The 25,151-nt window shown below is 36.9% G+C and overlaps 2 protein-coding genes across 4 annotated transcripts in view; one reads left to right on the forward strand and one right to left on the reverse strand.

The window, feature by feature from the left end:
- Positions 1 to 4: 4 nt before the first annotated feature.
- On the reverse strand, positions 5 to 9,470 carry LOC120460185 (dickkopf-related protein 3). The gene is made up of 7 exons (XM_039647844.2): positions 9,234 to 9,470; positions 8,392 to 8,517; positions 8,173 to 8,253; positions 5,750 to 5,842; positions 3,309 to 3,453; positions 2,626 to 2,776; positions 5 to 1,829 (listed from the first exon to the last, which is right to left on the reverse strand). The coding sequence occupies exons 1-7, from the start codon at positions 9,429 to 9,431 to the stop codon at positions 1,772 to 1,774; spliced, it is 852 nt and encodes a 283-aa protein (XP_039503778.2). The 5' UTR covers positions 9,432 to 9,470; the 3' UTR covers positions 5 to 1,771.
- Positions 9,471 to 9,810: 340 nt separating this feature from the next.
- The window catches only part of mical2b (microtubule associated monooxygenase, calponin and LIM domain containing 2b), a 43,400-nt gene continuing 28,059 nt past the window's right edge, over positions 9,811 to 25,151 (forward strand). The window contains exons 1-5 of one of the 3 annotated variants that reach the window (XM_089127994.1): positions 9,811 to 9,917; positions 18,639 to 18,967; positions 20,851 to 21,058; positions 21,864 to 21,980; positions 22,981 to 23,082. In XM_089127994.1, coding sequence (XP_088984120.1) covers positions 9,848 to 9,917; positions 18,639 to 18,967; positions 20,851 to 21,058; positions 21,864 to 21,980; positions 22,981 to 23,082 — 826 coding nt within the window. In that variant the 5' untranslated portion in view covers positions 9,811 to 9,847. Of the gene's footprint in view, positions 9,918 to 10,503; positions 10,681 to 18,638; positions 18,968 to 20,850; positions 21,059 to 21,863; positions 21,981 to 22,980; positions 23,083 to 25,151 lie in introns of those variants that run through there. The other 2 variants (XM_089127996.1, XM_039647886.2) reach the window with 2 other exon arrangements.

The following is a 25,151-nucleotide window of genomic DNA, read 5'->3' on the forward strand; positions in this document are numbered from 1 at the left end:
GCAATCAGTCGCTTTTAATCAATCAGGCTTGTCTGTTTCCCTAAAAAGAAATGGGGTTTTCACACGCTTAAACCTGTTGCCTTTTATGAATAATGAGCTTCATTAATAAACATGAGCAGTAGGAATTTGCGACGAAGAATTGAAGCTCGAGTTTTATGAATAAAGCGCGATTATCGTTTCTTGCCATAACTTAGTGTTCAGGTAATGGACTTTTGTACATAAAACACATTACCTTTTGCATAAATCTCTAAAGCAGCCTGAGAAAACCGAATATGTTGAAAGGTTTCAAAACTCTCATGTGCTAATTTCTTTACGTACTATTCCATATCAGAGGGTGGCGGTTCATATTTTAACTGGATTAATTTAAGTGTTTTCCTTTCCTTTCTTCACCCGATTCAATCTGTGACCTGTCTGAATGTTGAAGTAATGTGAAAGCTGACGGATGTATGTTTTCTAAACCATTTCTGTACTTCTATTTAGATAAAACACTGTAATTTAACATTGTCCGCTATCAAGTATTTTCCACGTTTGAAATACATAGGAAGTGGTTGTTTGTTTATGACGTGAAAAGAAGAAATGTAGAGGCTGCTTTTATGGTCACTCGTGCTTCGGATCACAATTAATGTCAAGAACTCTTTGCACAGCTTAATTTAATACCAGGGAATGATGGCTTGTTTCTGTGTGGATTATAGATTAACTATTGTCTTTTCTATTAACGGTTTAAAGAACTGATAAGAATGATTGTTGCCTTCATTTCAGCGCTTCTGTCAGGATCCATATTTTTTTGTGGGAGTTTGAGTGGAATAGTGAGTTTGAATACGGTTCTGTGTATGCAGGGTCTCATCAAGAGTATTTTTGTTTATCCCGAAATAGGGTAACATATATTGCAATGTACAGTAGTCAACTTATCTTTGTAGTTTCCTTTGTGATGATTAAAATTAGGCATCATTGGTATTTTTGTCACAGATCACAGCATTTTATAAAGGTGGTAATATAGTTGTCTTCATTGGTCATTATAAAATGTAAGATCAAGTCGATGCCAGGCCTTGACTGGACAAATGTAGTTTGTTTCCCTTTCTTTCCATTTTGTCTGCCTTATTTATATGTACTGTGTTTTTGTTTAATATCCTGTAATGATCTAAAATGTTTATTGAGAAATTGCAATTGCCACATTAAAAAGTCAGTGGAGGGTTCAAAATCAATGGGTGCCTTTCGTTTGTAAACCAAAAGAAATAAAGAATAAACTTATTTTTCAGTTTAATGATTCATCATTGGGTGTTACTGTTTTTAAGCTGTAAAGAACATAACTAGGATTCGATATAACTAAAGCACATAACTTGCTGCCCTAGATAGTAAAATATTGTTGTATAAAGAAACTTTTACAAGCCAAGTTTTCTAATAGTTAATGAGATGGCTTGTAAAACATTTAAGACCCTCTGAAAGAATCACATTTGTGTGAAAAGCCGGGGTAAATGAATCAATTTTAAGTGTTCTTGACATTCTCAAGCTCATTAATATACACAATTCAATACTGCCATCTGCTGTTCATATTTCTACTAGTTATGTTGCATTTTTTTTTTTTTAAACATTTGCTTTTCAAAATAATACATTCAAAAGTCAACCAGAAATCATATTAGGAAGAAATATAATATCAACATATTCAGAATACTGTCATTCTCTATCAAAATATTACAATTTTTGAAAACACATTTCTTTGTAATTTCATGTGATATATATATTACTGACAAATATCCAGTTTCTGTGGGAGCGATCAGTCCACATTTCTTTCACCAGAAGATTTCCTCTCATCTACACACACTGATCTTTTCCTGTAATAATAAAAGAGATAAATGTGAGGTTTTTTATTTATTTATATATGGATTTTCAGCATCACTATATTGATACCCATCAAGCCTATAAACTGAAGACTGGAGTAGTGATGCTGAAAATCCAGCTCTGCATCACAGGAATAAATTCTATTAATATTATTTATATTATAATATTTTAAAATTATTAAAATTATAATAATAATTTTTTTAATTATATTATAATATTTCACAATATTAATGTTTTTTTTATTCTTTATTTTGGATCAAATAAATGCATATTCCCCATACATACATATATACATATACATACACATACACACACAGACACACACACTGTGTGTATTAGTGCTGTCAAATCGATTAATCACATCTAACAACAATTTGTTTATATAAATTAAAATGTGTATATATATATATATATATATATATATACACACACACACACACATGTATACAAACATACACATTTTATATAAACAAACTTTTCTTAGATGTGATTAATCGATTTGACAGCACTAATACACACACAAACAGTGTGTATGTATGTGTATATATATATATATATATACACACTCATATATATGAGTATTTAAAAGTGTGATATGAGTGTGTGTATATATATATATATATATATATTCTTTCCCTTACCTACAAGCTGCAATCTGATTGGCTGGCAAGATTACAATTATAAAGAATAAAAATGTCTAAACAAATAAGGCCAAACCTGCTTAGCTGTGTGCAACACACCAAAAATAGACACATGCAATGAATGATTGTGATGAGATTGCGGTCTCACTCGAGAGGCTGGCAGTGCAGGCCTGCAGCACAGGGGCAGTGCTCCCGTGGACCCTCCTCGTCCCACAGTAGTAACTCCATCAACTGGTTAGGGTGACTGGGGCAGCCTTGGCCTTCCTGTGGCTTGGGGCGGCACACTGGGAAGAGCAGGGCTGGAGAGGAAAAAACGAGAAATATTAAAAACAAGAGGGAGGGACATAGAGAGACTACGGAGATAAAGATTAGGTGGACTCCAGAACTCAGGAAATGAGGTGATGTGTCAAAACCACAGCAAATGTTGTTAGTTTGCATCTTGTGTGATTGATGCATATTTGGCAACAGTAAGACAACCGAGGAACACTGAACTGAGTGAAGAGCAAGGAGTTCAATTGTAAATTCATAAGGAAACAATTATTTAGTAATTTGAGGAGAAATCTTCTGACCGGGAGGCCCAGGGAAACAGGATATTTTTCAGATGTTTTACAATATAACCAACTGCTTATCTAACAGAGTTGCTTATATAGGCCCTTTTGATTTTTATTAATGGTTAAAACTTTTCCTCATGTCTTTATCATTTATTTTTACAACTTTTGAAATGCATTTTATTCATATTTAGTTTTACCATTGTCCCAGACTTTAAATTCCTAAAACACTTTATTACAACTTACTTACAAACTGAAATAATCTATAGAAAGATTACACAACCTTTATGAAAGGCACAGCAGTGTTGAGGACTGCAGTCACTCTGGTACTGGCAGATTGTTCCAGACTGTCCTTTGGTTCTGTTCTGAGCACAAATACCCCAAACACACAGCTGATCTCCACAACACTCCACGTCCTTGGTGCACTCCTACAAGTAAATAATATATTTGAACAAAATGTTTGTATATATATATATATATATATATATATATTCAAAGCTTCAAAGGGCTTTAAACAGCTTATATCAGCTTCATATATCAGCTTCAAATAGCTTTAAACGACACCAGACGATGAATAAGGGTCTTATCTAGCGAAACGATCGGTCATTTAAAAAATAAATAAAAAACTAAGTTTTATGAGCACAAATGCTCGCCTTGCTCTGTTCTGTGATGAGCATTTGTGACTCTCCTGTTCAAACTTGTCCATCAAAATGAACAAATCTTTTTTTTTCGAGTCATGACACGAAGGGTCCTTGATAAGACCCTTATTCATAGTCTGGTGTCGTTTAAAGCCCTTTGAAGCTGAACTGAAACTCTCATTTGGACCTTGAACCGTTTGGTTCCCAATGAAGTCCATTATATGGAGAAAATCCTGGAATGTTTTCATCAAAAACCTTAATTTCTTTTCGACTGAAGAAAGAAAGACATGGACATCTTGTATGACTTGGCGGTGAGTAAATTATCAGCAAAAGTTTTTTTATTTTTATTTTAAAGTGAACTACTCCTTTAATGCATCGTGTTTCACTTTTTTAAATTATAGTTGTATTTGAGTTAATCAATTTTCTTCTGTGTGAAAAGATGGATCTCAAAATCATACAAAAACATTGGGCAGTTTAAAGGCACACTATGCACTCTCTGGTTTTTTTGTAAAACAGTGACCTCTAGAGCCGCTGTGGTGTACTTGCACTGTCGTAAATAACCGTTATTCCCCTGTTACTGCATATCTACTGAACTACTGTCAAGTGCTAGACTGCTTTTTAATAATAAAGTTGCCTATCGCGTTTGCTGGCTTATAGCGTTTTTACATGATTTCTGCAAAATCAGAAGTAAATAGCCTATAGTGTATAGGCTACTGTATAATTTCATTCATGTTTTTTGATTGTAATGTTAAAATTACAAAATGTCAGATGACATCAATCAAGTTAAATGTACGTCGCATTATTTCATAACATTGGACGTTATGATTTAGACATGATTACAATTTATCATAATAGCAAATTGTGTTCAATTATTTACAACCTCTAGGCTTATATATGTCCTAATAATTATGTGAGATATTGACTATGTCCTCATGGTAATCGCAAGAATCAACATCAACAGCGTCAAGATTTGATTGATTCATAATCAACACAATTTGAAGTTACAGTCGGGAAGTGTACTGTTAGTCAGATAAACTTGATATAACAGTAACTTACACACGTCATAAGAAATCCGAACCAGACACAGGACTAAAGATACGTGATAAATACACATCACAACACCTGAGTTCAGCTGGCAAACTAGCTCTTGTGGCAAGCTCGGCAATAAAACATAACGGAAAAAACAACAAGACTAAGAGAAACGACTGTTTTTAGGAAGTCTGCTTAAAGCTCTGGTAATCGAAAGCTATAGACATGTGAGAATTATTGAACTGGTCTTATTATCAACAACGGATGAATGAACAGCACCGTAAAAAATTACATACCACAAGCCAGTGCAGCAACATACAATATAGAAACAACTAGTATACAAATACAAACAAGTTTATAAATAAGAGATTTACTTACAAGTCCATCAACAAGATCGCCAGGTCAGCATCGCAGTTACAATCCAGTGCAGCTTTTAAGCTCGCGCCAACGAGTGAAAGCCCGACCGAGTGGACTCTTGTCCGGTTTCTAGCACGGTCCGATTCTCTTTCCCTTTTTCGAAAGTAGCTTCATACAGTATGATGTTGTTGATGCGTGTGACGTCGTTGCCGTAAACCATTTCGTGATTCTCACGCGCTGTGTCAGGGGCGCCACTCTCAAACTTGCATGGCTGGTTTTTCCGGCGGCGTCCCCCCCAAGCTTTCCTACCAGGATGATTCGCCCTACTATGACTTTGTTAACCACCAAAACGACTTTGAAGCTGTTATATTAAGGTACAGATCTTGCATAGAGTGCCTTTAACTGCTCAGGACAAACAAGGGACTCAAGAACAACCATCACAAGGTAACAACACAGTATTAAGAATCAAGGCTATGTAAACTTTTAAACGAGGTCATTATTTATAAAATTATCGACATCTTATGTAAAATATCTTATTTAGGACGGTATTAAATAAAAAATAACATGCATTTTGTATGATCCTTCTTATTTTGTTCAAATAATTATAATTTTGCAGATTTTTACAAGGTGTATGTAATCTTGACCATGACCATATGTATAATTTGTTTTTTCTTTTTATTAACAAAAGGTGAGCACAGACCATATTAGTCATCTGGCACGGGACGCATTTGGAGGTGATGATCTCGTAGAGGCAGAAGCTGTTGTCCCCACAATCCTCGTCAATCATGCACTCCTGTGTGAACAAGAATGAAACTGAAAGAACATATTACAGAGACACATACAAAGGACCCCTGTTTAAACAATAAACCCTGCTGGACTATATTTTCATGATTCGACATCAGATTCATAACATCATAAAACTCCCAAATTTCTGACAGTGGCGGGCAGTACTACAGTAGTGTGCTGCTTTTGTTCACCATTCACTTTCATCGTATGAAAAAGAGCAGCTTGGACATTCTGCTAAACATTTATCATAATTTACAGAAGAAAGAAAGTCATAGATGTTCGGAACGACATGAGGGTGAGTACGATGGCAATATTTTTGTTAGTCTCATTTTTCAGGGAATTGTTCTTTTAAGTATCCTACAGCATTGTCCCTAAAGTACAGTAAGTCTTTTGTACTTTAGGTCAAGAAATTCCAACGAGGTGTTTCTCCTCCCAGACAGATATTCAGCTGGGGGACTTAAAGAAACAACCACCTACCATTAACTGAAAAACACTTTTGTGTTGTTTTGCAGCAATGAGTGAATAGTGTAGTAGCAAAAAACAGTCCTTTGTGTGCTTGTACTTTCTTAGACGCTGAAAATTAATAGGATGAAAAGTATGACTTAAATGTATATCCTAAGGAAAAGGCGGGAAAAGACGTCAGCTGAAAATATTTACAAATAAACTGAATAAAAGAATAGCGAATAGTCTCCGACTGCCCTGCAGTTCAATGCAGACAAACAGGAGTCATATTTAAATGTTAATGCCTGATGATCTCATCAGTGGTGTTATAATTAATTCCACATTTACAGATCCGGAGGTCCAGACACACATCTCAGCACTTCACTCCTGTGAGAGCCGTAACAGCGACCTACCACTACCGCTACCACTACCCTTCCCCCCAGAGTTACAATGCCTGCCCTGGAGTCTAGACTAATGTGAGTGAGTCACGTGAAAAAAAAAAAAAAAAAAAAAACTCTCAGCAAGTCCTCACAAAAAAGACAACAACTTTTCTTCTGGTTCTGTTCCAAGTTCTTAACATAAGACATCATCACAAAATTCATTCAATTTTAAAATAATTGAGTGAGATTTGTATTTATATGAATTATATATATATAAATATATAATTCATAAGTTATAAATAAATATAGAGTATGTAAAATGAAAACCAACATATCAATTGCTATGCATCTATATTTATATATATTATTTTTTACTTTTTTGTATTTAGTCCTGTAATACATGAAATTAAGAATTGACTGTTGTTCAAATTTGGATTTTATTTTGCAAAAGAAATAGCTGTCCATTACTACACTGACAATGCTCATCAACTGCGTGTGAGCTCAGATTTGCCACTGTGTAAAATTGGAGAGAAACCACTAAGAGCTGCCTCATGGCAACATGGCTGCTGGCACTAACACTTGACCACACAATCCCAGTGCACCACTTTCCATGCATTTTTTCCAGCTGTTCTAATTTCACCATATATTGTCCTGGTGCCAGAAGACTGCATGAACAAGAGCCTCTAATGGCATTGCCATCAGTAAAATTGTTGCAGAAATGCAGAGACCTTAAGTGTAATGCTTATATGTTCAGGTTTTACTCTGGAATAGATATAACGGTAGCTGTCTGATGTATCTAATTTCAATCAAAAGCTATTAAACACAGTTAGTCTGTTATTCGGGAGAATTGAGAGTGTACTGTAGAAATCAAGGATGCTAAATGTTACATTTAGTCTTGAAAACAAAGACATTATGGCCTGTTTTCACAGACAGAGCTTGGATTAAGCCAGGATTAGGCCTTAGTTTAATTAGGGCATTTTTATAAACGTGCCTTAAAAAAACAACAACATTTTTTTACATATTTTAAAAGTCAGTGCAAGTTGCTGTAAGACAGCTCAAATATGCATTTTAGTCTGTGACTAGGCTTGTCTGTGAAACCAGGGGAATGTGTTTATGTTGATAAAAAGTATAAAAAGTAAAAGCTTATATTTTAGCCACAACAGCGACAATATAAAACGTGAGAAAAGAGGACTGATGTGGAGCATCTGTCCCTCAACTACTTTATTTACAACAATTGTCCATGTTTAGAAAAGTCTCGATGCGCCACATGTTTCCCATGCAAATGGGAGGACCTAGTTTGATGACTGCTGAAGTGGAAAATCCAAGTTGGTTTCAATAAATAAACTCTGCTTTCTAACCCCAGGTTGCCAAAGTGACGACAAACTCAATTCAGGGTTCATAGCACTGGAAGTTTGATATCTGATGTATATGGTCACTTTTTGAGAAATAAAAATGGTTTGTTGTTATAACTTAAAGTGATATGGGATTTAAGATGATAGATGAACTAAAGACTCACATGATCTACTTCATTCCACCGTTCGGTGTCCTGAATGAGGGTTCTGGAAAAATGAGTCTTTCCAGTCTTATTATCTGTTTCCTACAGGAAAACCAGGAGATAGAGACAAGGCAGATCAATCTACAAAGGCATGAGCACAATGAGGTTCTGTTCATGTCAATACTGTGCAAATATACATAAAAATCACATCAAGTAGAACCCAATAAACATATGAAATACCTTGTCAATTCTCTCTATCAGATGCACGGTCCGATTCCCCACCTTGATCTCAGTTGTAGTTTCATTGTGAAAACTGGGAGGAAAGTTACGTCCATGTAACAGCGATTTTGAGGACTCATTCGCCATCTGATTGAGCATATTTATCAAATAAGATTAATATTGTCTAGATGTGAATAATGTTTTGACTGTACTTTTTTTGTTAGACATTTAGAATCCTGAGGTAAATCTTGCATTTAATCCTCTAGTCTAGTGAGTGATGGAAAGTCCGATTCATTTCCATGAATCGATTCGAATGAATCAAAATTATTCAGACACATTTCAAATTACGGTTTTTGTCTGATAGCTTTTAAATTAGGACATTTAAATAGCTTTTAGAAATATTTATAAAAAAAAAATATATTGGTTTGAGACTTGAGACAAAACATGAACTGACATATTTAACGTTGGCAGTGAATAATGCTTCAGGTTAAAATAGCACAATTGCCTTGTCTGTGAAACCGGGGGATTGTTTTTTGCAAGTTAATGAATCCCAGTTCAGTTTGTTGCAGCCTTTTAAACCAAAATATAAAAATATACGCTGAACAATACAAAAAAAAAAAGTGTACGATTTATTAAAAGTTGTTTAGTAAAACCAAATCCGTTATGAGATTCGTTCGATGTTTTGTGATGTTAAAAAGAAAAAAAAAAGATTCCATGAAAAGATTCGACTCAAATTTCGTTTACCGTTCGTTTGCCTTGGACAGCCTGCCGCATAAGCAAACGATATGGCGCAAAACAAAATTCAGTCTGCTGAGATCGTTATTTCTCCAGTCATACCCTTATTTTACAGTTTATGGTCATACCTGGTGGACAGCCTCTTCTAGTTTCTGCTGCGTGTCCTCCATCAGTTTTTCCACCTCCCTGAACATCTCGTTTAAAGTGGTTTGTCCGTGTGCCACATGCTCCTGCAGGGTCTCGGTGATGTCCAGATGTGCCCCTCTGTGAACTGAGCTGCCCAACACAAAGCCCACGCAAAGGGATAATATCACACACTTCAGCATAGTTTTTTACTTAGACGACCCTGTCTGTGCCTGGGACGTGGTCTATTTGGAAACTTGTAAGGGGAAAAAAAGACCGGAAAAGGTTTTTGGCTCCCACTATTGCGTCTGATGGCTCAATTATTAAAGCGACAGCGCACTGCCCTTCAAAAATGAGGAAAATGTGTTTGTTAGCTCAATAGGAATAGGAATAATATGAATAATTATAACTGAATGTATTAATATGGCTCTATGTCTCATTATCCAGGGTTACCAACATGATTTTTTTGTACAAATTCCTAGAGTCTAATAAACGCATCTGATTGCACTTACAGTAAGGCACCTCTTCTCAAAGTGCATTAAGCGTGCATAACCTTTACGAGTCCAGAAGATGGCGACAGAGTACAAGATCTCGTTCAACGCTGTGATTATCTGTGCTAATGACACACCTGCCAGCATGTGTGAGATTAAACTGTTGGCGTTCGAGCCAGAACTCTTCCACTGTTGTAGGTAAGATGCTTGAATGATGTTCATCATCGTTATCAAGACTCAAATTAATACTATGTAGAATAGTAGCATATCACATTTAAAAGAATGAGAAAAATAGATTTGGGAGTACTGTTTAAAATTAGAGTTCATGTTAAAGGACATATTTTACTTAGAGCAGGTCAGGTAACGTTATCTGGATCATGATGAAGCGTTTAGGACAGCCAATATGGGCAGAAAACATTGGGAATATTCCAAACATTAATGCAGACATGTTTTATGTTGTGGTGCAGTGTGTATGTACTTGTAAAATTCCATTCGTATTAATAAAATGCCGTTTTGCGATAGATGTGTTGTTCCCCATATCATATTTTACAAAACCAAATTTAATTTAAAACCAACGTCTAAAGTTTTTTGTTGAAAGCATTGCAATTACAGCTTTCGTCCGTTCAGCTTAAACCGCAATACAGTTTATCCCTAGAATGAAGTGAAGTACAGATGCCTAATAGAAAAAAATCAACAGTGGGATTCGCCTTCCAAGTTGATCTGCACTTCCCATTGGGCGTCATGGGAAGCGCCGCCTCTAATTATAAAGAGCATAAAGAGCCAGTGAGTCGCGAGGGCGACCTATATCAACAACCGGGTGGATGGAATCATAAGATGCTAACATTTCTCTCTGCGAGATAAACCTCTCAGAGCTCAGATACTGTATACGGATAATATTGACCGATGTCAGTCCAATTCTGCGGCTGTCGCTGAAGCCCAAAGTCACATTACAGCGGAAAAAGTAAGTTTGTTGATCACTTCATTTGAGCGCATCAAAGCACGAGCTGCTGGGAAACTATATTGGGCACGCGCTGCATTGATAGGCTACACTACTGCCATTCATATGGGGAAAAAAAAACATTGTTATATTATAACATAAATATCTTTAGTTAGGCTATGTATAATTGCGTTATGATAATTATATTATTATAATGAAGAAGGGTAACAAGGTTGTATTGGATATCGAGTCAGGTGTTTGATTACATCTTAGCCAGGTTAGTTTCAAGAGTGGTGTAAATAATTTACCACAGCCTTTGGAGTGCTTGTCAGCTGTCAGGGTTTAGTAGTTTATCTCCTAGATAATGCCAATACAGCACTAAATCATGCTTTTTTTCTTCTTTTTTTATCATTATCTTTAGCCTAATACAGCCACTAGCTAAATGACAACATTGTATTTTGGGAATCTATCTGAAGTATGGTCTACCAGCCAAAAACTAGCTAAAATATTCCAAAACCTTTGACTGTTCTCAGGTAAACTTGTTTTGATCAGCAATTTTCCAATGGTGACTGTGTTTCTTCATGCTGTTGGAAGTTTCCTAACTTCTGTGATAGTTTTGGTTCGACTAGAGTGTTGTTTTTTCCTCCCTGTTGTCCAGGATTACTCATTGTTTGTGTGTATTGCTCTGACTGACGAGATCAACAGGCTCAGACTGGCGTCAAATATGTCTCAATTGATGAATAACTTGATTATTGCCTTTGCAGATGTTTCTTTTGTACTTGTGTGTTTAGTTTAATATGTAATGAATTCAAGTTGTCTAGTATGTCTGTATCCTAAATTCCCAGCAGTGCTGCTGAACTTTAACACCATTTAGTTTATATGGGTTGTCATAACGCGATGTACGAGATGCACCATTAGGTGATTGCTTTTCTTGATCCGTTTAGTCTCTTGCAGATCATGTGGTTGTTTATGAGAGCTTTTCAATATGTTGTACCTCTTTTGCCTATAGAGCAAAACGATACTGTTACACAATCCCCGCTTCCTGGAATATGCCTGTGACTTATAAGGGCCGTCTTGAGCACAGAGAAAGACTGAAATACACTATGGTGTTTGTCTATCAATTGGATTTCTGTTTATTTTCTGTGATTATTATTTTGCGATATGAAGAATTACTGGACTATTCAATAGATAACTTAAATGGCTATATTTGGAAAGAAATGGAAATCATGAAGACGAAGAACTCATGGAAACGGTCTTTAACTCAAAAAGTTAAAGTGAAACATAACAACCAATTAACTTTGACAACACCAAACAATGAACTGAATGAAGACAGTACTTAAATAGACAGAGGAAGTAATAATGAGTAAATTAACTGGGACAACAGGTGACTGGAATATTTTATCTAGGGAACAAACTGATACACACTAGGGAACTGTGTCATGGAGTCGAACGGGGATAACAGGACCAAAATACAATATATTTCAATATATCGTGCAGCCCCAGTCGTGATTGTGAGTTATAAAATCGTAGAGAGGATCATGAGGTGGATGGGGAAATGACTAACACAAATAATGTTGGAGATCCTATGAGCGGTTTAGGCAGTTATTTGGGATTTTTTTTTTTTTTTAAAGATAAGAGAGACTCCATAGAGGTTCAGTTAAAATGGCTTGACTCCAATTATCCACAGATGTGAATGCTGAAAGTTTATCTGCTGCACTGAGGACATCTCTCAAAATAACAACCTCCCCATTCCTCTTGAACTGCTGGGATCCTCTCATGCGTTTCATGTGGGTAGTATATCGCAACATGGCAGTCTCTGTAGGAATTGCATAAGTTCTTCTATTGGATTTTGTTAGTGCCGTTCATGATGAAACAGCTCAACCGGCTGGTTGATCAGACTCCAGCTGGTTCATGTGGAACAAATAATGCTTCTCAACTTGGTTTGTACTTTTTCACACTACCCAGCTCAGCTGAGAGGAGAATCTGAACACCTGTTAAAGTTGCTACTACATGTTGACATTTTATATCTTGAGCGGTTTGACAGTAAATGTATTTAAATGACTGACTTATTTTAATTCAACTAAGAGGCTACATTATATGTAGTTTTTGGTCTAGGAGTGTGTAAGACCATATCAAACCTAAATCCATTCACCCTAGTGAATACGTGGTTTACATTTGGCCATCCTGTTGTAGTGTAACGGAAGACTTTAATCCAGTGAACGCACTTTTTTTTTTAGTTGAAACTGTTGTTCATTTAGACCTTCTTGTCTGGCGCAGCCCCACTTTTAGAGTCTTTAAATTCCTCATGCATGTTTCCATTATAATTCTTTCTGCTTCCCAGTGGGTTAGAGAACGTTAGAGGAAGTGGAAAGTTGTGTTTGTTATCGTAAGGATCATATCATCCACACAACAGGATCAGTTAAAGATGCTGCCAGAAATCTTGATGTCTGCAAGGTATACTATCTGTCTGGAGAATATGACAAAAGCTCAAAAGAGCTTTTCAAATGGATGTTTATGGAATGAGGATTCTGTTTTTAAAATTTAGGCAAACTCTGCAAATGATTTTCTGCGTAGCCTAACTAGGATTATTTACCCCAGGCTTTGAACCTGCTGTACATTGCTGCACGGCTATAGAATCACACCATGGCAGCACTTGAAACTTGAGGCCTGTCTATTCTGAGCAGGATCACCAGAATGTTTCTCCAAGAGCTTATCCACTTTATATAGAAGCCTGCTGTGAGTGAAAAATAAAATTGGCATTTGTAGAAAATGTTAAAAAGAAATGTAAAGCAACAGTGAGATTTTTCAGGTTGAAATGGTAAGAAATCACACAAGTCAAAATTACAATGCAAAAGTCGCAATTGTGATTTCAAAAGCAGTCAAGGCGCAATTGTGAGATATACACTCACCTAAAGGATTATTTGGAACACCTGTTCAATTTCTCATTAATTCAATAATCTAATCAACCAATTATATGGCAGTTGCTTCAATGCATTTAGGGGTGTGGTCCTGGTCAAGACAATCTCCTGAACTCCAAACTGAATGTCAGAATGGGAAAGAAAAGTGATTTAAGCAATGTTTAGTGTGGCATGGTTGTTGGTGCCAGACGGGCCGGTCTGAGTATTTCACGATTTGCTCAGTTACTGGGATTTTCACGCACAACCATTTCTAGGGTTTACAAAGAATGGTGTGAAAGGGGAAAAACATCCACTATGCGGCAGTTCTGTTGGAGAAGATGCCTTGTTGATGCTAGAGGTCAGAGGACAATGGGCCGACTGATTCAAGCTGATAGAAGAGCAACTTTGACTGAAATAACCACTCGTTACAACCGAGGTATTCAAGAAAGCATTTGTGAAGCCACGACACGCACAACCTTGAGGCAGATGGGCTACAACAGCAGAAGACCCCCTCGGGTACCACTCATCCTCACTACAAATAGGAAAAAGAGGCTACAATTTGCTTGAGCTCACCAAAATTGGACAGTTGAAGACTGGAAAAATGTTGCCTGGTCTGATGAGTCTCGATTTCTGTTGAGACATTCAGATGGTAGAGTCAGAATTTGGCGTAAACAGAATGAGAACATGGATCCATCATGCCTTGTTACCACTTTGTAGGCTGGTGGTGGTGGAGTAATGGTGAGGGGGATGTTTTCTTGGCACACTTTAGGCCCCTTAGTGCCAATTGGGAATCATTTAAATGCCACGGCCTACCTGAGCATTTTTTCTGACCATGTCCATCCCTTAATGGCCACCATGTACCCATCCTCTGATGGCTACTTCCAACAGGATAACCTTTTATACAATTTTATTACCCTACAAAATATTCAAACTTTGTTTAAAGGCCAGTTTTCCTCTGAAGTTCTCTCTGTACGTAAATGCCTCACAATGTGTTCTTTTTCTTTTTCTCACAACCACAATATCACTTATAAATTTAGTGGGGTTTGTAAGCCTGCTGTTGATTCTGATAGCTTAAGGATTCCTGGTTGCACAAGGGTGTTGCCCAGTTCAATGTCACTCGACCAAATCTGTACTGAAGACGTTACTCTAGAGAACTCATTACGGGTTTGACCTACAGCTTCCCCTTCGTTATGCCTAATGTATGATAAGTTGTGCTGTTTTGCGGCTTAGTTTGTTTGAACAAGGGTGATTGTTTATCATTCTCAAGAACTGTGATCTCAAAATAACTGATTTTGCCCCTTTGCATTTTTCTTTCTATATCTGTTTGCCAATGATATTAGCCCATTAGTTGAGCTGCTGTGCCATATTTTGATATCCTAAAAAGTGGCAACGTTTTAGCACTGATGTGATCTAGAGGAGCTGCTCTGAATTCTTTGTCCACCACAAAGCAGTAAAAAGTGCACAAACAGGAAGGACTTGGACCTCATACAATATCATATATCCTGCCTCTGGTGCAGAAAATCACTTTTTAATGCACTTTTGACTGTGTACCAAAAGTTGGAAAAACACACTGGGAATAAGGGAGTAATTCCCTGTAAGGAATAAAACATCTGAGACATTTTTTTTTTACATGTTTTATTTCTCAGGGCTTTCTGGCAAAGTGTGCAATCATGTCAAAATAAATTTAATATCCTAGATATTACAATTTTATACTATTTTGTTTCTTTAAGAAATGCTTATTTCTTCTTAAATGATTACATTTTATTGTTTAATTAATGTTGTTAAATTTCAGTTTTTAAAGATCAAATTAATACGTGCGTTTTGTATGATGGCCAATGTAATCTAAAAATATAGGAAATGCGCATGCTTTAAATATCCAATATCAACTAATGCCATATACTGTAATAAATTCATAATATATTATGCTTACTTATAGGTCAGCAGGCTAACAATAACAAACGTCACTTCAACCAGTGTAATCGAACTCTACTAGACAGCAGCATTGCTCTCTGGTTACTTTTGTTCGCTGGTACAGTAATACTTCAGGCAGTAAACTACTGATCTATATTGACTCTGTAGGGTGTACTTTCCCTACAAACATGAACAGCTGTTTGTTTGTTGGTGTGTGTGGGTTGGTGTGTGTTCCTCCTGGTAAACCCTTCTTTATGTGGACCAAAGACGCTTTTTAAAACCTTGTCCCCCATGAGGAAAACCACGTATTATTAAATTGTTTTTTGAAAATGGGTGTGGTTAGGGGTTGTGATATAATATACAGTTTGTACAGTATAAAAATCATTGTGGAAATTCACCTTGAAACATGGAAACCCAATGTGTGTGTGTGTGTGTGTGTGTGTGTGTGTGTGTGTGTGTGTGTGTGTGTGTGTGTGTTTATTTTGGACAAATTATTTAGGATAAACCCGCTGAGTAGCACCATTTCAATATACAAAACGCACATAAAAAACACATCAACAACTAATATGTTCACACGTGTATATACTCAAATATTTTATTTTATTTTTTTTATTTTTTTTTTTGGAGTATGTATAGTTCAAAAGAACAGCATTTATTTGAAATTAGGGCTATACAAAGATTAATTGTGATTAATCACATCCAAAATAAAAGTTTGTGTTTATGTGTGTGTGCTGTGTATAATTATTTTGTATAAATACATATGCATGTATATATTTAAGAATTATTTCCACGTAAAATACTGTGTGTGTATTTATATATATATATATATATATATATATATATATATATATATATATATCTCAATTCATCTTTGCACTGCCAAATTAATCAATTAAACTGTCAATTAATTAAGCAGCCCAACTCTTTTCAACATTGATTATAACAAAATTAAATGTTTCTTGAGCACCAAATCAGCATATTAGAATTATTTCTGACGGATCATGTGACACTGAAGACTGGAGTAATGATGCTGAAAATACTTGCCATCACAGGAATGAATTACATTTTAAAATATATTTAAAGTTGTTTTAAATTGTAAATAAATTTTTTTATTGCTCTTATTATTATTTTTTTTTTATCAAATAAATACAGCCCTGGTGAGAGTGAGAGAGATGAGGTTAACTTCACGTATGTGTGCTTCTGTCACATGAGTAATCTTAGTGGTGTAGGAATGTTGGCTCTTTGGGAATTCCCAAGTTTTAAGTGGTGCTGCTTTCTGCCGAATCCACTGGGATGCGTATGAACCCTTTGGTTCTCTCAAAGCTGAAGCTCCTCCAAAAAGATCCGTCAAGACCTAATGGTGAAAGACTGCATGTCTGAGCTGTCGAAGTCAGTTTGTTTGGGAGTCACAGTGACACGAGCATGAACTAGTTTTTAATGTCTGTTAATGATAGACGGGATGGGCAAATGTGCATGATACTTGAAAAATCCCTCTGAAGGCAGTGGCACAGGTTGCTTGCAGTTGTGCAATCTATTGAGACGCTGGTCCTACTGATCAGTAGAGACCATATGATTTGTAGCTTCTAAATGTGGCTCGTCTTACTGTTTGTCTCACACACAACTAGATTTTCCTGGCTCATCTTGTTTTTAGAAGTATCCCCTGATGCCTTTTCAGCATGGTCAAATTTAGCAATGGGAACTTTCCCACACTGCATTGGCTGCACTGACCATTGGTGACGCATAAAAAATCGGCCCTTGGAGAATTCAAGTACTAGACATTTGGGTCAATTTATTTTTATTATACATTATGTCTTCAGCATCATTAGTCCAGTCTTGTCTTTTATGTGTGTGTGAACCAATGGAAACGTTAACAAACAGTGGCTGTGACTGCACAAATGAATCGGGAGAGAGCAGCGAATGCGTAATGCCACCCTGCAGATAAATGAGAAGCTCTCGTCAGCTGCCAGGTTTGATTTGGCTGGTGAGACTCAAGTGACCCCTCAGGAGTGTTCATTGAGAGAAAGATGCTGGATGCTGGCAAGTTTTCTCACTCGGTCAGAAGATGCGCATTAAAATCATTCACGTGTCGGTGTGCTCTGGTTTCACACTCAAAATCAACTCTGTTCACTTGCTGAATTTACCTAAAGGACACATTGAGAAATGCACTATAGTCCCACCGTCATGCCATTCCAAACATTTTCACCCTCTCTCCTGCACTGCATGAAAGGAAACGTATTGAAGAATATGAAGGCCATTCTTTGTGCGTGAAAATAGTTTTCTGGCTCACAGGTTGTCTACAACTGGGCCAATCTCGGTGTCCTGATTTTGAACATTCCTTTGTTCTGTCCCGTTTGCTCTGCGTGCAGTAATCCTATCAGGCACTAGACTCTGAGTGAACGTGACTCTTCTGGCCCATTTTGCAGCACATGCCAAGTGTTTTTGTGTCATTTTCATTTGATGTACCAGCAGTAGGCTACTTCAGGACAGAATCCTCTGTGCTTTACAAGGCATGGTCCAGATAGCCAAAGATTGGCATGCATTGTTGTTAGGATGGTTGACTAGTTGTCTAGCAGTTGACTAGTAAGTTAATGAGGTTTTTGATGCTAAAAAGGATAATCCCCTTACATAAGACACCCTCTTTCTAAAATATTCTTAAAAACAGTTAAATGAAAACATTGTTTCCTAAATAATTGCTTAAAATGATCTTAAAAATATCGACTTTTTAAATTGACATTTCGTTTTTTATTTTATTATTCCATATGCATATATTTACTTTTTATCACTTCATTATTTTTATTTCTTCATTTACTTATTTTTTATTTGAGTTAGTATCGTATACCATACCAATCTCCTGGGCCCCAGTTTAAAAAAAAAAAAAGATCTTTCTGAAATTTAGTTGTGCACCTCTTTAATTATTTTAAGGACAGTGATGTTTTGAGAGAATATACAAACATAAAATACAAACTTCGACAGACTGCAATCAGAGCCCTAAAGCAATAAATGAACCAACTGCCTACCATTCTTTCTTAGTCATTTCACTGCTCTGTATACCCATATACAGTATAGGATGTTTTTCCCCACATACAGATTGTGGATTGCATATAATGAAATTTATGGCACTTTCATCCCAGTCTAGAAAACAAATAAAACCCTCTGTTGCTTTTCTTTCCCCAGTCTTGGAAAGAAATGCCAGCACCAATCAACCTCTGACTGAATCCCCTGTCAACAGAGGGAAAGAGATGGGAGAGACGGAGGACGAGCGTGCGTCTCAGGCCGGCCAGCTGTTTGAGAACTTTGTGCAGGCCACTACCTGTAAGGGAACTCTTCAGGCCTTCAGCATCCTGTGCAGGCAGCTGGAGCTGAACCCCTCCGACCACAGAGGCTTCTACAGCAGTCTGAAAGCTGCCGTCACTTACTGGAAGGCCCAAGGCCTGTGGGCGAAACTGGACAAGAGAGCCAGCCATAAGGAGTATAAGAAGGGCAAAGCCTGCACGGAAACCAGAGTAAGTCTCTAGAGCTCTATACGTGTTCACTTCTTAGGGGAAGCAGAAATTACTTCAAGAAATAAGGGCTCTTTTAAAGGCTGGTACAGCGGGGTGAGTTTGTTGATGTAGAAGACGACAAACTTGTCAAGTGTACGTTTATGGAATTCTGAAGAAAAACGTCAATACCTGTTGTGCAACAAAAGAGTATTGAAATAGCACAACAACTCATTTTCATATCCACATTTGTAAGTCAAATCACTTTAGCATGATATAGTAGCTGTGATCGTCTTTTGTGAAAAGTTTGTGTTCGTTCTATTTATAAAACGAAACAGGAAATGAGGATCAGCATCATTTAGTTTTAGCCATTTGTCTGCTACAGTTGACCGTTGGAGTGAGGGATATCAAGGGTTAGGAGGATATGAGTCAGGATTTTTGTCTATCTAGACTAGAGCTCTTTTAGAAACATCCATGTTTATGAGATCTGAGTTGTAATATTAGCGTTAGCATGGTTTCACTGAAATTTCGGCCTCTGAAATCCCTTAAAACTGATTTTCTTCAGAGTGATTCATTAAAGTTGCTTTAACTTATGAGAATGGTATGATCTCTATGCTGGAGTGCCATACCAAGCTAATCTAAAGATACTCTATGTGGAGGCTGCATGCTAATGCTAGCTAGTGTTTGGGCTATTATTATGTTGTTAGCTTGGGAAAATAATTCATCTTTTGTTTAACTATAAGCTCAGGGTGACTGTTAAACTCTTCTAAGCATTAACTAGACGACTGCTTTATCGTGTAGACATTTGAGCAGTCAATGGAAGAGTCAATCTCAGGTCATTTGGCTTAGCATACATGTTGAGATTGTTGTTAGCGAGTTTTGCACTGTGCCTGTGGACTTATTGACTTTTTTGAGCTTGATAAGGCGTTGAAAGAATTGGAAACCCTAAAGAATATTAGTTTTGCAGTTTATTGTCAGGTTAACGAGATTACAATGCTAATCTCTAAATTTCTGGGGCTTTGGCTATTCATTTCTAGTGATTTATCCTGGTCTCTGTTATTGTGGTGTAAGTTGTAGTTTGTTTGCATAGGTTTGCATTTCACATTGTGTGCTTAAAGTTTATTGCTCACAGATCTGTTGACTTGTTCCACAACAGTTTTAAAGGAATATTTCACCAAAGATTGGAAACTCAAAATACATAAAAAAATTAGTTTGGGCTCTCAAGATCCAAAGTGACAAAAAGCATTAAAAGGTAAAGATAAAGAGGGAGATCAGAAATGTTTCTCATAAAATATTAAATGCATATTCAGCTTAGGGTCCGTTTTATGAAGGCAGCTTGTTCTGACATTTCTATATGTGGATGTCAGTGGTTAAAATATTATGTTCCCCAAGGCCAAGACTTTTGAAATTGTGTCAAACACCTACAAGTTAGAGCAGCAATTCATTGTGTGTTAAATACAGTCTTCATGCTTCACCCTTACACACCCTTGGCATCTAATTACAGGTAATAAATGTGTGTTCGCCATTTTATGACCACTTTTGAACAAGCCTTTTATGGATATGTCTGTTTATACACCATATTAAGTCAAGTAAATGGTAACACTTTTTACAGTACACAGTAATAATCCTGTTTTGTTGTGAAGGACAAGTACAGGCGTCACCCACAGTCCTGGCTCGTGTTAGAATTTGCTTGGATTTGGTTTTGAAGTAACCAAGTAGGGAAATGAAATCATTCCATGTGGTTGTGCCAGAATAATGGGTATGCGCAAATTGGTTTTGATTTGTCAGGAAGTTGATGTGGAGTGAGGTCAGTAAGTCAGTAAGTCTTTGTTTACACTTCTAGAAGTTCTCCAAAAAGCCTAGCAGTTATATGCAATAATAAATACCATACTTGTTTGTTTCCACAGTGTCTCATTATTGGTGGTGGCCCATGTGGCTTTCGGACCGCCATAGAGCTGGCTTTGCTTGGCGCAAAGGTGGTGGTGATTGAAAAGAGGGACACCTTCTCTAGGAACAATGTCCTGCATCTTTGGCCTTACACTATCCATGATCTCAGGAACCTTGGAGCCAAGAAGTTCTATGGAAAGTTCTGCGCTGGATCTATAGACCACATCAGTAGGTTACATCTGCTCCAGTTTCAGTACCATGCTTTCGACGATACTCTTCACTGATAAACCCATCCGGGAACATGAGATATGGTTTCACTGTTGGAACCTATTAAATGTTGCAATCAGATTCAGAGATTTGTGTATGAGCTTGTTGGATGAGATTTTCAGACACTCTGATGGTCTTTCTCTTTCAAACTCTGCCAACTGAACCTATTGGAAGTTTGATATGGTCCTATTTATGGTCCCTGAGATAACATCAGTCCAACCCAACCAAAAGATATGTAAAACATTCAGAGTAGCCTGGATTATGCAAATGTCTTTTTCCACACTTATCTCTTGAAAGGTTTTGGTTGCCTTTTTATAGCTTCTGTTTGTGCAGCAAAAATTTATACATTCTTAATGTTTTATTTGAACAGATAACTTGAGGTTGTGAGTACTTTGAATGATTCTTTAAAATAACCAAATCATAGAGATGTCTTTTTATTTATTTTTTTTCGTTGTGCTTTTTTGTTTTTAATTTTAAATCTTTATTTTTACATTTTATTTATTTTACGTTCTTTGATTTTTGCTCATATTTTATTAAAATATATATATTTATAAAATTTGAATTGATTTATTTAATTCTATTTTTTTGTTTTATTTTAAATGTCACAGAATACAGTCTTTTTTAATCTCATCACATTTCATTCAAACTCACAACAGTATTGTAATGATCTCGTCCAACATCAGCTCAGTTATAGGACGTGACAACATAAACGATATAAATGGTTTTCCTAGTGGATTTGATGGTGACTTCCTTATATTTTATTCAGGTATTCGTCAGCTGCAGCTCATGCTGTTAAAGATCGCTCTTATTGTTGGGGTGGAGGTACACGTCAACGTGGAGTTTGTCAAACTGCTCGAGCCGCCTGAGGACCAAGGCCCTGATGGTAATCAATCATCATGTCATCTTAGTGCTAACCATCTAGCTTTGAGGACTACACTGGCACTACGTTCACCATGGTGTTACCTTGGCTCACATTTACTGTCCATGATGCAACCTGTGAGACCTGAGACGTGTGGAACTCCAAGGCATCATAACATAATCCCACACAGCCATAAAAATAACTATAAATACGTCCAAGAAAGCCATCACCTGTTTTCTTTACACCTCTTGTGGTGTGGAAAGGGCTGGGTAATCATTACCTTTCGTCCTATGTCATTCTTTGGTGGATTTACACACCCTTTTGCCAGTGGCCCTAAAAGCACAACCACATGCACACCCCGGCAAGTGTGTTTAAGAATGAGATCAGCTGTTAACCGGTTTTCCAATTTATTTACTCTGTTTACACTGTGGGCTGTGTTTCTTGCAGCCTGTTTAACACTTTTAGTTAAAAGTTACTTTTTAAAAGTGTCTTATGTAATTTAAACACACTTAATGGTCAAATTACCAAGAGATTGTTGTATCTTCCTACTTCAAGATCCTAAAGGATTTACGGAAGCAAAAGCAGGGCTAAACCAGATCATGAAAATTGACACCTTTCCCACTATGTACCCTTGACGCACACACGCCTCTGATACCAAGAAGGTTTGTGCCGTTCCTCCGCGTCACTGGCACTCAACAGTCTGCATTTTGCAAATGATAAACCCTAAGGTTCTGTACTATATATATAGTCAGGGGTCAGTGGGGTCTATAGCACCTCTCCTGCTATGCATTGCTGGTTGAAAGAGCGTCACTGGCCTTATGTCAAATTATAAAGGCCTCACACATGGATGGAACATGAAGGTTGTATTTTCCGATACAAGTAAGCTTTTCTCCCTGGCGGCTTGACAGTTACACACTGAGCTAGCTGTCTTTTTAGAGTTGTGGTAAACAAAAGAAAGGCCAAGTTAGTTTATTTTCCTCTGAGATGAGCCTCTTTTGTGTTTGACCTGGTGTCTGCCTTCCAGGGCCTGGATGGAGGACTGAGATCCGCCCGGCTGATCACCTGATCTCACACTATGACTTTGATGTGATTATTGGAGCAGATGGAAGGAGAAGCACTCTTGATGGTAAGCAAATATTCAGTTATTGAAATTTTCTGAGTGGCTTGTGTTTGAAATCGAGATGTTTTACTGTTCCATAAATCAGCTGAGGTTCATTATAACCTCATGTGTCTTTAAATATATTCTCTTGGAAATGGAGGAATGAAATGGTCATATCTTCTAAACAAACATCCCTCTTGTATGGAATGGTACATCCTCTTCAAAATCAATATTGATCTTGGCTGAAATATTTCTGGATCTCAACTGTTGAACGTTGAACATGATTTTATTCAAGGGTCAAGGGTTTTATTTCCAGAGAATGTACATACTCTCTATATATCATTCGTCAATGCTTGAACCCCGATAAATGCTGCATGCAGCTTTAATATATATATATGCAGCTTTAATATATATATATTAAAGCTGCAAGCAGCATTTATCGGGGTTCAAGCATTTAAGGCCTTAAAGCTCATACGCATTTAAGACATTAATTTTTTTTAGCATACATTTAACCACTTACATAATAGATGGGAAAGACCATTTACAGCCAATTCTGGCAATTTATCATAGGGAATATATGGGTTTTAAAGCTTTTTAACACTTATCGCGCCACCTATTGTCCGATCGCCATAAAACTTTGCATGCTTGTTCATGATGTTATGTCACATATGCTCACCAATTTTTGTGAAGTTCTTAGTTTTTATTTATGATTCATTGGCTTTTGAGTGTATTTTGCCACGTCCATTTTTTAAATGACCCTGTTATAATGAACTAAATGGCAAAGTTCAACTTTTTTTGATAATTATTGATCTAGACAGTCCAGAGAATTGTCCTAGACTGGTTTGGTTACGATCAGGCGAAAAACCAGGGACTAGTTTTCAAAATAGGTTTTTAACATATTCATGAATATTTAATGAACGATTTGATTGACAGCAATGGTTCTAGAGGCAAAGTTGTTCAGTATGAGGAGATCTTTGAAATGATATGCATTTTGTGTGGATGTGTGTAACACCACGAGATTACAGGGGGCATAAATCTTGTTAGCGCCAACTAGTGGCCGATTTCTTTCAAAATTCTCACAGACCTCTAGGCCCATGAATCCTATTTTGTGTACTAATCTAGCTTATACTCAAATTTGTTTACTGCAAATAGTGTTGACCTTCATGATAAATTGCTTGCTATGTTCCTCATTTTTAAGTCACTTTGGAACAATGCACTAATGTAGATTATCAAACGAGCAGCAAAAAGCTTACTTCCACATTCAAACAGTTGTCTCCACTAAGCTCATTATGGCATGGCAATTTTGAGCTTTGTTCTCCACACATCATGTGGTGGACCAAACGAACAAAACAAACTCTTCAGAACATTAACACCATGCAAGAAAAATTACACTGCAAAAATGTATTTGTCGGTGAATGACACACATTTAGCACTTTCAGACTGGAATCTTTCATCTTATGAGATTTGGCTCTCTCAAGCATGATAAACCTTCTTAAAAAGGCTTTAACATGCTCACTCAGTCAAGAATATTGCCCCAGTGGTTCCAATTTCCAAAAACTGTGTCCTACATCCAGTCTTCCATTCCTTCAGAACACGGGTCAGCTCTTTGTGTTTGACAGGAAGTTTAACCCACCACAGGAGGGGTGGGACAGGACTACTTTCATTGCTTCCTGCTGACACAGTTAGACTCTACTGGAGTTCACAGACATGAACTGATCCGAGATCAGACTTAAATCTGCTTTCAAGTTACAATAAGAAACCTTTGAACCATGCTGTGCTAAATTACACTGAGACGTGTGAGAAGCACTCAGACTGACATGTGAATTATGCTTTTATCATTATTTTTTAAATGTGGGATGGTGGTGGTAAACAAGAGCTTGGTGTTGAGTGCTACCATGAAAGCAAAGACCGTATTTTGCAATATGTTGTTGTGCAAATGCTTTTGTTTTGCACAGGTCAATGTGCACTTATTTTTGCAAATATATGCTGTCTTAGCATTCACATTATCTATTGATAAAAAAATACACAATTTTTAAGGCAACTTGCGTCTTATCTTATACTTAAAGATGTCAGTAAAAATGATTTATCTGCAACTC

This window comes from Pimephales promelas, chromosome 25 (assembly GCF_988280905.1).
Source record: "Pimephales promelas chromosome 25, fPimPro1.hap1.1, whole genome shotgun sequence".
Classification (NCBI taxonomy): domain Eukaryota; kingdom Metazoa; phylum Chordata; class Actinopteri; order Cypriniformes; family Leuciscidae; genus Pimephales; species Pimephales promelas.